Genomic DNA, 12,259 nt, shown 5'->3' with positions numbered 1-12,259 from the left:
ATATCTAAATCTATTAGGTCCTTGTTATTACCAGTATCTGCTGTGTTCAGAGAGCTAGAATATTGTGGATTTACCTATCTGTAAATAAATCTGTCATAAGAAATTTAAAAAATAAATTAATCTCAAAGTACTTTACAAAAGCATTCACATTATCATTTCTTTAAGGGGCAAGATCCCTTATGGTACAATCTGCAGACATGTTCAGAAATGAATCTCTAGCATAAAGCGCAGTATCTGCATTGTTTGTCAGTTCCCAGAGGGCAGGCATCAGATTTATTCACATCATGTTTTTCTCCTCTTTATTCCCCTTCTTCTTGCTAACATGGTATATAATTTGTGAATAAAAGAAAGTTCTGTAGAATGAGATAAACAACGTTTTAGTTTTCATTCCACAGCTGCCAGTGCCAATTCAAAACATCTTTGATATGAAAAGCCCCAAGTGCTTTTTAAGGCAGGCCGATCCTGAGAAAAGAGGTGAATATTCTTGCATACTTGTTGGAAAAGGGCTTTTAGAAAGCTTTTCCTAGTTCCGGAAATAAGCATTCGTGGTTAGCAGGGGGTTCCGTGTTACCTGCAGATAAGAGCTTCCAGACAAACAAAACATGGGCAGAGTCACTAGTTTCTAATTAACCTAACTGTGGCACAGCCTGAAGCTATCAGAAGTTACCTACTGGCTACGGCTGAGCACCCTACCAGCCCACACGGACATGGACAGCGGTGTTCTCTTCACTTTCCCCCTGCATAGGAGACGGGCACCCAGAGTGGGGAGCATTTCAAATAAGAGTGAGTGAGTGAGTGTATTTGAGAGAGAGAGAGCGAGAGAGCGAGAGAGCGAGAGCGAGCGAGCGAGAGCGAGCGAGCAGGTTTGCACATGCATGAATTTCAAACTATCTGGATGCCTTGCTGAAATCTCACAATTACTGGAAACACTGGCAAATTATGAAACAGACTGGTAAATTCCATGACGTTTATTCAAATAAATACATTTTCTTTCCTATTTTTCTATTTAACATCAATATACAAAGTACTGAAAGTAGAGAAATTGGAATGACATTGATAAAGGAAATAACTAAGAAAATAGTCTAGGATCCTACCCATAGTTTTGCAGACAAATAATGATTTAATAAATTAAAGAAGATTCTGTACCAGAGTAAGAGTTTTTGTTGTTGTTGTTGTTGTTTTAAACTAGGTCAAAACAATGAGTGAGGCTGAATCCCTGCTGTTATAAAAAACAAGAATACTGTTCTTAGTTTGGCTGTACTCCTGCCTATAAGCAGGAAAATGGGCTGAATGACCTTTTCAGTCTGAAGATTTATGATGGGAGTCCATATAATTCTAAAACTAAAGGTAAAACAAGATAAAATGCCTGTGGTCTTAAGAAACATTCAGAAGAAGGGTCACTAATCAGAATGCAGGGAGGTGGAGAAGGGGGATGAAAACGAGTATTACATCTATAAACACAGACATTTATATATGCATATAAATTTACAAACACACAACAGCCAAGCTCAAAAGCAAGAAAGGAAATTTCCTGGGGCCCACAGCCATAGTGGGGTTTAACGCCACCTATTACTCAGGGGGAACTGCAAGAGGCAGGACCCGCAAAGGGGTTAAGAGTGTGAACTTAGGAGCCAGACTACAGGCATACCTGGGAGATGCTGCAGGTTCTGTTCTGGACCACTGCAACAAATCTAGTCGTGATCTTTTTGTTGGCAGAGGGTCTTGCCTTTGATTTGTAAAAAAAAAATGCAACATCTGCGAAGCACAATAAAGCAAAGCACAACACAAGGTATGCCTGTACCGAATTTGAATCTGGCTTCTCCACTTACTTTCTGATTGGGATAATGATAGGAACTGCCTCATAGAGTTGTTACGAGGTTAAAGTAAGTTAACACATATAAAGAAAACACCTGAACAGTGCCTGGCACATAACAAGCACTCAATGTCAGTTGATTTTACTATCATTGTTAACCAGGCTGAAGAGACACACCCGATGCTGGTGATTTAAAGCACCTTGGCAGCAGAAATCAAGGCTGGGAGCCCACTGGGGTAGGTCTCTGGGAGCCACAAACTCAGCCCAGCCAGAAAAATCTTCGGCCACCAACTGAAGAAGCTTATATAGAGGAGGTCACCCACCTCGGGCCCTGGGTGAAAAATGTCTTGTGAAATCAGAGCCCCTGGCCTTGTACCTGGCTTGGGTGTGGGGCCTGAATGTTAGCACTATCCAAGTTGTGTGACAGCTGGGGGCTGAAAAATTAACATAGAAACTATTTGTTCAATGAAGCCCAATGGGCCCTGGCAGAGGCCACCATAAATTCATCCTGCAGAGATACGTCCCCTGTCTAGGCCCCAGTCTTCAAGTACAAAAATCACACTGACTATCAAGCATCAAGCAGAATAAATAAAAACAAACCCACATTCAAACATTTCCTGGATAAAGCTATCAGAGAGAAAATACAGATTACCTACAAAGGATGCAGACTTCTCATCAGCAGTAATAGATGCCTGAGGACGATGGAATCATGTCTTCAAAGTGCTGAGGGGAAATAACTGTCAACTTAGAATTCTATACTATCATTCAAGAGCTAGAGAGAAACAGAAATGATTGGAGGCACATAAAAGCGAACAAAGTGCCTCATCCCTCGACAAAGAATGCAAGAAATACACAGGCAAGAAAGAGCTCCAAAAAGGAGAGTAAGAAGAAACAGTATTTGCTAGAAAAGAAATCAGATGGGAGCCTCCGGAACCTTCCACAACCCAGCCTAAAAATGTGTCTTTACACATGAGCAGGGGGCACATTCCTGAGGTGACCGTGGGCGAGCTGTCTTCCCTGTGCTCTGGGGACACCTCCTGCTTTCTTAGGAACCTGATTCAATTAATAATTTCTTCTCCCGTATGTGTTACTCCTTTAAACCTAAGTTTAATTGTTGAACAAAATATTACAGGCATGTATCCTGAAATAATTTATAATGCAAAGCAGACATTCTCACCACCTTCCCCTCCAGTCCTGTTTCCTGGCAGCAACCGCCTTCAGATCTTTGAGCTGTCCTGTGTGGTATTCATTTTTCTATTTTTAAATACTATGCTATGCCAGGAGACCTTTGGAAAATCCATCACCTGCTGGCCAAGGCTTGTGGCTATTTACACTGTCACAATCCTTCTGTAATCTGGAAAAAAGACTTGATAAACTGTCCCAATGACACAGTGTTCTTGTTTTTAGAACATGGAGCCACAAAACTTGGCCCTCTCCATTCCCAAGAGATAATTTATATGTTACAAGGTGAGATACTTTTATATCTTATTCTGTCTCATAAGACTTTATCCATATTGCTACTTTATTATATTTCTATTCAAGAACAAAATACACCACTCCCTAAGTACAACTCCAAGATAAACTGAGTTAGAAGTCCAAAAAGTTAGGTTGGTAGGTATGTAAGTCATTTCACCTCCAGAAGCAGGGCCTCCCACCACCTGCGTGACCTTGGGTGTGAATGATCTAGAATGCGGATGAGCCTATTTCTCCGAAGAGCAAGGTAAGGGCGGGAGTTACAGGTAGGGGTGGGTGGGTCTGTCACTGCTTGAACTGTGGGACTAAAAAGAAATTTCACCAACAGAAGGCTGAGGTACCAGTGGAGGTAATATTTGATTATTACTTAATATTATCTGTATGTAATAAAAATTTTGTTGAAAACCCTTTGACTAATAATCTGTCTCTTGAGAGTCTAAATCTTTCACTCATTGTGTTATTTTAAAAATAAAAAACAAAAAGAAATAACAACAGCCAAAAAACAAAAATCAATCAACCAACTTAGGGCCTGAAAGAAGAGAGACCTCTCCTAATCTTTGGTTGAAAAATCTTCCCAAAGCATATATTCTTATATTACTTTTTTCCTGCTTTATCAAGGTAGAACATGTTTTTCTAATTATGGTAGTTAAGAATTCAGTTTCTTTCCCAATATCTCAGTTATATCAGTTTGTGTGAAATCAGTAGTTGGTGTTTATTATTATTACGTAAATATGTTTCTCTGCTAAACTGTTAAGTATATACTATGACATTTCCTTTCCTGAACATTTAGTATTCCCTGGAGTTAACAGGTCTCTTTCATTTTATCCTCTACTTCACTTTTTATTACCTATTGCTTATTATTCTCAAAGGCTCCAGTTTACATTAGATATCTGCTATGCCCACTAATCAGATGGCGGACATCTTGGATTGGTCCTCTCATTTTCTATTTTTCCCTCCTATTGTGCAATTCTCTGTATGTGTGTATGAGTCTCCAGAACACTTTCTTGACTTCACCTTCTAAAATCTTTGGATTGGGGGGCCATCACGATTTTAATTTCTAAGAGCTCATTTTAATTGATTGTTCGTTTTTAAAAAGCAGCATCATATTCTTATTTCAAGTATGCAGTTACCTTCTCATCTCTCTGCGGATATTCATAAAAGCATTTACTATTTAAAGTATTCTTTTACCTTCTGCATCATCTGTTGCCTCTTATTTCTTTTAGTTTTCTTTTCATTTTTGGCTCTGTCCATTATGTTGGAGAACCTCCTCAAATGTGTGGTGATTTTTGGCTGTCAATTTATATTTTAAAGGAAATAAAATTTTCATAAAAAGCTTATGTAAATATCCACGGCTTACTGACTGGTGACCTTCACTCTAGGACAGTCAGGTGACCAGGTAGCTTTTTTATTGAGAGACAACCTCCCCCCACCAAATTCTTACCTCTAGGGACAGATAATCTCCAAACAAATTCCTGAAGATTCCTGCTTGGGAGAGGAGGACATACTAAGTTACTTGAGTTCCTCGAACAGGGCAGGGAAAGGAGCTGGGCAGGCCTCGGAGTTCGGAACCTGTCTGACACCAGTGCCTTTTGCTCTGCCTGGAGTCTCCAGGGTGAGTGTGTCACCAGCTAAATTTCTCCCCAAACTATAGATTTCTGTGGGGGTGAAGCAGCTACAGAAGGTCAGGGAGAGGACCTTAGGTCTAACTGCTCTGTATACTGAGTTAATCTCTTTGTTTTCACCCCAACCCCGCCCCCAGCCTTCCACAATACCTGAAGCTCCCATCCCGACTCTTTCTGAGGATGCATAGGGCACAACGTCTTGTTTCTCACTAGTGTCTCTTTCTGTAGACTTTCGGTCCTATTTTTAGGTAACAGTGAACCTGGCTCTGCTAAGTCAGGCCCTCCTCTATCCACCACCTCTCATGCACTCTGGTCTCTTCTCCTGTTCTCTTGGAGGTTTATGACTTTTAAATTCTTTTACCATTATTTCAGTAAGGTTTCTTTGGGGTGGGGAGAGAGACAGATTAAATATATATGTTCGATTTGCCATATTTATCAAATGCCTCTTTAACTGCTCTTTCTTCATTGGTTCCTTCTCACCAGCATTTATTTTATTGCAGTAGGAGCACTTAACATGAGATCTAGCCTCTTAAAACACATATTAAGTGTACGATACAATACTGTTGACTATAACTCATTACCATTTAAACGTTCTCAAGCCTCTCGAATATTAAGAAAATCAGGACTAATATAACGTTTCCCTTGATTTCATTGTCTTTCACCTACAGTCTCTTCCTTCACAGTCAAACGGTTAAAACGGTTGTCCACGCTTTCACCTCTTCAACACTCTCGAATTTCTCAATCTGCTGCCACCTACCTTCTCCCTCCTTTACTCCACTGAAACTATTCTTGCAAAAGATATCCCTGTTGATAAGTCCAATGAATACTTACCAGTCCTCACCTTGACCTCTCAGTAACATGACACTGATCTACTCCTTCCTTCTCAAAACGCTCTTCCTTGGAGTTTCTGACTCCACGTTCTCCTTATAAATGGGATCCACACTCCTTAGCAGTATTTAAATGGTACAGACTACGCTTCCCACACCAGTCTCACCTCTTGCCATGGCCATGTTCAAGTTCTATGCTATAGTGCCTGGGAATTCTTTCAGTTCCTAGAGCAAGCCATATCCTGTTTTTCTTCTGATCTTTGTGCATCCTACTCACTTTTTATTTACCCAGTTTTGCAAATTCCCCATATCTGTGTTGAATGCTCCTACGATGTGCTCCTAGGGCGCCTGTACGTCCACCACCAACATGTTTATTAAACTGTCTGCTTATCTGGCCAAGCTTCATGAGGGCAGGACCCATGTCTACCTTCTACCGCGTTTAAAGCTACGTCACTAGCGCAAGTATGATGGCCAGCTCATGGCAGGCACCCAATAAGTGTCAGTGGAGTAACTGAAGACACACAGAGAGGGAGAATCGAATGCTTACAAAAAGATACACATTGTCATATTTTTTCTTTAATGGGCCAGCAGAGCAAATGAAATTACAGAGAGACCAAATTTGGTCTACAGAAAGACTTTACACTATAACCTAAATTCTCTTGGCCACCTTTTTCTATATTCTTATCAGTGTATCTGACAACCAGTCATCATTTTTTATACAAAATAAACCAAACAGAGAGTCAGAATATCAATATATCAACTCCAAAGGGCTTAGAGAAAGACAACTGTCTAAAGGTTTCAGCATATCTTAAATCTCTACAGAGGTAAATCATAGGGTTTTGAAATACTATGGGAGTGACAATGTTTTATTCTGGTAGTTTTGGTTTTAATTTTGCTCACATTCTAAAATAGGTCTGAAAAAGAGGCAGATTAGCTCTGTTGAAAGAGTAACCCATGAGGCTACTTGGACCATGAGGGCCGTAGACTCTGAAGAAAAACAAACCCCAGCTCAAGCAAAACTGGATTTCTAGCCTTGGCAATCACTTAATGTAAGCCAAGCTCTCAATGCTCAAATATCCCAAACACCTTCACTGTTTTATTGAGATGGTTATCACTGGCAAGTACCTTCTTCTTCGGTGCATAATCAGAATTCTTTCAAAGCATGTTGATATTTTAGTTATTTCGAATTGTCTATGATATTTGACTACATTTAGCTACAACTGAAGAGTCTGTTTATAGAAAACATGCCCAGCTGAAAATAGATGTTTCTAAATGTTAACTACAATAAATATTTTGTTAGATACTATAGTCCCAGCTAGAAAAATCTAGAAAGAATGCAGAGATTATGTCCAGTCTTTTGATAATGAACGAACATGTGAAAAAAAATGTTTTGCACTCAGAAGGCAAAAAGGCTGTGATGAATTGCTTTCCATTTCACTTGTCTGAGTAGATATTACTGTATTTCTATGATATGAGTCCCTGCCCCAAAAAAGAACTCATACATTTATAACTGAAAAATCATCTCTTTTCAAAAACAAACAAACAAAAAAACAATCTCTCCAGAGACAGACACTCTAAGCTGGAGGGAGGGAAGGACAGACAGACACCCTTATACATATTTGTCTTCCCCAGAGTGACCCAAGAGCAAGTAAAGATGACCTTAGATATCGTTTGCAGGGATGGGGGTCCTCCACGACAAAAGCACAAGTAAGGAAAAAGTTCTGAGGAAGAGACACTGCCCCGAGTATGGCAGGTATGTTGGAAGCACTGCCCACAACTTTCCACACTGGGGAGCGACCCTGAGAAAGGCAAACCCCTGGCTCTAAGAGCCTGCCAGTTCAACCAGCTTTCAGTTGTATTTAAATGTTAGAGAGTATGGAATTCACCTGTGACGATCCTCCCGCCCCCACCCCCCATCACGCGCGCGTGTGTGTGTGTGTGTGTGTGTGTGTGTGTGTGTGTGTGTGTGTTTGTTTGTTTTCATCCAAGGATGGCAGGAACCACCACATACAGTTTATACTATGGGTCCTAAACAGACTATGAGCCATTTATTAGCATAAATAGTCACGTTGCTCCTTCCATTCTTTTCTTCAAAATTTAGCCAACTAAAGGAAAATGTAAGCTAAAAATCTTGCTGATGAATACACTGACCCAGTCGTTCCTTGGGTTTAAGTGAAAATGAGTAGGTAAATGAGTAGTTAAAACATACTGTGGTTGACTTTTTTCTCCATTTTGACCACTGCTAAATTTTCAGTAACTGCGATCATTATTGACCTTACACTGTAATATCACATGATTTATGCTGCTTTCTTTGACTGGGCTCCTTTTCCTCCTTCATTTATTTGCCTAACTCCTACCTGGTTTTTCAGATAGCTCATACACCACCTCTTCCAACGACCTGTCCTTAACCAACCATATCCCTGCCCCGATTTCTCATAATAGTCCTTCTCTCACTAAATTAAGTGTCCTTCTTTCTCTGAGTTCCAAAACCATGTCCTGCATAATGCCTTCACAGGAGTGACCATACAGCACTCTATTTGTTTATAAGACACACCTCCCCAACCAGTCATTGACATCAAAGGCAAGAATCATAGGTCACCTTTATTTTCCAGTTTATTTCACAGTTTCTCATATTTGGTAGACATTCTAAGATGTGTGTGTGAAATGAGTGAACAAATGTATGAATAGACAGATGATGTTTAGACTTAGAAACAAAATTATAGTGATGAGTCTTTAGAAAACATTTAGTCTACCCTACTTCATCCGAAAATTCCCTAAACAAGTATTTCTTAACAACTGTGCCAAGATATTAAAATAAGGAAATCATTATCGATGTTCAATAAAACATAAATATTTTCTAATGCAAACAGCATTAAATAAAAACTTACCGGCAAAGTTCCAGGCAGAGATGCATCAAAAAAAGATACCAAAGAATTTGGAGGTGCTGCAAAGTGGACTTTAGATGCAGAGAAGAGTTTAGAGTTGGAGGAAATCTGGGCATGAATTTCCAAACCTACCACAGCTGTCCATTCGCGTTCACTAAAGAGAAAGATAAAGGTTAAGAAGCAGTTAGCAATGGCCATGCCATCCTGAATGTGCCTGATCTTGGAAGCTAAGCAGGGTCGTGCCAGGTTAATACTTGGATGGGAGACCACCTTGGAATGCGAGGTGCTATAGGTGTTTAAAAAAATAAAAAATCAAAAAAAAGACGTGGTTAGACCTGTTACCATACATAAATTCCTATAAGCCTAAACCACAAATGTTAATTTCCTATTTGTTTTGACTTATTAAAATTTTATATCCTTACATTAAATAATGTATCATATTGTTTGTATTCGTGACTAAATCAAAAGTAATTCAAAATGAACACCTACAAGGCAGGTAATATAAAATTCATTAACAATATGGCATAAGGAGAGTTCACTGTATAAACAGGAAGGTGATAGAGAAAGGAATAATTTGGCATCTTAAAACAATTTAGATATGGGTATCAGGTGGCAACTGCTTGGCTGACTTCAGTGAAAAGCGGCCTTTTCTAAATTAACTGTCTAAAAATGCGAACATTTTTAGAATTAACATGAACATCAGCATTCTGTAACTAGAGAAATATTGGTAAATAAAGTTGCATATTCTATTATTTGAAAAGAAGGGGTAATTGTCATGTTTGGAATTCATTTTATAACAATGGGTTGCAAATAAAATTACCAGAGTGACACAGATATAATGGGTCACTAGTAAATGATACTCTTCCGGGTAATTTTGTGCAAAAGAAAACACTAAACCAGCAGATATAGCCTTTTTTGGGCCCCCAAATCACTTTCAATTCCAGAGCTCTAGTTTCAGGTTCCTTTGCTGTTTGTTTATGCTTGATTGCTATCAAATCTAAGATGCTTTTAATTGCTGTAATAATCTCTTTTATCTAGCCACTCTTACTCTCTTGGGTCCCTATAAACATTCCATACACAGCCCTCTCCAGGTTCTTCTAAGTGTCCCTTTGAAACCCATGTATCCTGGACCATTTGCAGATAGCTTGGTTACACATACTGTCTTCATATTTTGTCTGCTCCTATCCCGCTCTTCTCTCCAACAATTTTCTATATTATCTAGACTTTTGTTGACATGTGTTGGATTTTGTTTCAATCATTTCAACAATGAAGTTCTATATTTATAATATTGTGAAAAGATGAATTCCTTCTTTTTAAAGTTTGGAAGCACTGCCTGTAATTGAGAAGAATTAAACGAAGAACTCATTGGATATTCTGCATTCACTACAACATTATCCGAAGTATTTTTGCAGTTTCATTACATGAGAGAAAAATATTTCCCATTCATGGTGAGATGATCTCATTTATGAAAAGAAAAGAAACTGAATGCTTCGGGACATTTTCCCTCTGTTCCTCCAACTGAAAAGCAGAAGTAATGCCAACCTAACTATCTTGAAGGATAAACAGAATGTCGGAGAAGTGCCTTATATTTATGTATTTAAAAAGAAACTAAGTTTTATATAGTTAAGTCTAAACAACTGTTCAGAAGACATCTAGCTAAATAAGCAAAACTCTCTACACAACCAGAGGGAAGGTTTCTTGTATTGGCTGCATCCTCTTAGGTCTAGATATATATATTCAATACAAAGCGACTCCACAGATGGGTGGTGTTTTCTGACTGACGATATTAAGGCACCACCATCCAGAGCTTGTAGGTAAAGGCTTCCTTTCTACCTTAGAACACTGCTGGCCCATAGGAGCGCTAAATGGTAGCCAAGTAAGATCTCGCTCCTAGTGTCACCGACCGCACTGCTGGTGTTCTTAGTAAGGTGACTGAATCCACTCTTCTGTCTGCGTGGCTTTCGATTCAAGAAAACATGTGCGATTTTACACTTGCGAATTCCCCAATATACCTATTTGAGGACAGCAGTTTACGTGTGGGGGCGGGGTTGACAAATTGGCGGGGTTGCCAATTTTGTGCTTTCAGGGCTGCAAGTTAGAGCCCAACACCCACCCCCTCATCAAAGCGCCTAAATTGAAGGCTGGGCTGGAGAGGCCACCGTCTCCCCAGTCCCGCAGGTCTTCCACCCCCACACTAAGTGGGGAGTAATGGTACGAAATAGTATACCCTTTCCTCAGCTTCTGGGCCGCGCTGAGAAGCTGCTGAACCACTGATCTCTGTCCCCTTTTCCCGCAGAACCAGGACCCAGGTGGAGCCCCTCTTCCGTGGCGAGAACCGCGGTCAATGCAGGCTAAAGCCCAACGCCTTCCAGGACAGCAACAGCGTAGTACGGGCGCCGCCATTGCCGCGCCAGGGTCCTGGTCAGGTGACACAACCGTCCTCTGCCGCGAGACTCTCTGGGAAGTGTAGTTCTGAACATGGGTAAACTGACACAAGCTCCGGCCGGAAGACTACTATTACCGGTGAGCACTGCGAATCGAAGGCTGCCGGAACCCTGGCGGGGAGGGGAGGGAAGGAGAACTAGAGGAGAGCGTAGGCGGGGTTCCGGGTCGGAAGGTGTGACTCCTCCTAGCGGGGAACTGGAGAGGTTCGTGGCTTGTGAGCATGTTGTATGAAGTTGAGTGAGAGCTAAACCTGGCCGGGATTTTATACCCGTTAACCTTTCGAGCTCTCCCAAAGACTTCCTGAACCCTCACACCCACTCAGTTACTTTCTCTCTCTTCTGCCACTTCACACACCAATTTGTGCATTAATACAACAAATATTTATTTGCTACCTACTGTATGCCGGAGACAGTTCTTAGGAACTGGGGATGCAACAGTGAGGAAGACAGATATGGCCCTCATGCTCATGGAGCTTACATTCTTGAGAGAGGAGACACACAGAAAAGTTAACAAAAATGGGATCCTTTCATACAGATGTTAAGCGCTATGGTTAAGCAGCGGTCCTTGGGTCTCAAATAGACGTAGGTTGAGACTTTGGGTGCATTTTACAACAGGCATAACTCATATTGTCACACTTTGATTTATTGCACTTAACAGGTGTTGTGTTTTTTTATAAACCGAAGACAAGACCCTCCAGGAGCAAAAAGATGACAACTCGCAGCGATACTCCACTTTATCACGGTGGTCAAACCCGCAAAATCTCTGAGGTATGCCTGTACTCGCTTTATTATACTGATCTGGAACGGAGCCTTCGGTGTATCTTTCAGGTATGCCTGTATTATCCTTTCTGTTCTTGGCCAGTATTTCAAACGGTCTTCTTATATGCGAGGAATCCTTGGTAGCAGACACCATCATCCCAGCCGACTTCTTTTATTTTCCTGCTTCGGAATTCATACCCCTCGTTCAAACTCTCACCGATTTCTTGCATTTGCATGCACAATTTAAAACAGCCATTCAGCCGTACTCTATCATGTCACCCTATTTTACTTCTCTACATACTGCTTATGATTATCTGATGTTTATGGGGAATTCATCTTATTTTACGCAGTATTACCAGTGCACTAAGTAGGCCCCTCAGAAATATTCGTTGAATGACAGTGCAGTGTGGAGAATGCATTTGACAAAGGATGGAGT

The 12,259-nt window shown here is 40.5% G+C and overlaps 1 protein-coding gene across 2 annotated transcripts in view; it reads right to left on the bottom strand.

Annotated features, from left to right (window-relative positions):
* Window positions 1-11,072, bottom strand: part of GATB (glutamyl-tRNA amidotransferase subunit B) — a 90,258-nt gene extending 79,186 nt beyond the window's left edge. Inside the window, exons 1-2 of one of the 2 annotated variants that reach the window (XM_023530206.1) lie at window positions 10,848-11,072; window positions 8,624-8,774 (exon numbers count right to left, since the gene is read on the bottom strand). In XM_023530206.1, coding sequence (XP_023385974.1) covers window positions 8,624-8,774; window positions 10,848-11,023 — 327 coding nt within the window. In that variant the 5' untranslated portion in view covers window positions 11,024-11,072. The remainder of the gene's footprint in view (window positions 1-8,623; window positions 8,775-10,847) is intronic. The other variant, XM_011359388.2, reaches the window with a different exon arrangement.
* Window positions 11,073-12,259: the final 1,187 nt, after the last annotated feature.

The sequence above is a fragment of the Pteropus vampyrus genome, unplaced genomic scaffold (assembly GCF_000151845.1).
Source record: "Pteropus vampyrus isolate Shadow unplaced genomic scaffold, Pvam_2.0 Scaffold47, whole genome shotgun sequence".
In the NCBI taxonomy this organism is placed as follows: Eukaryota; Metazoa; Chordata; class Mammalia; order Chiroptera; family Pteropodidae; genus Pteropus; species Pteropus vampyrus.
The sequence above is the reverse complement of the archived record's forward strand: the minus strand, read 5'-3'. Positions and strand labels throughout refer to the sequence as shown.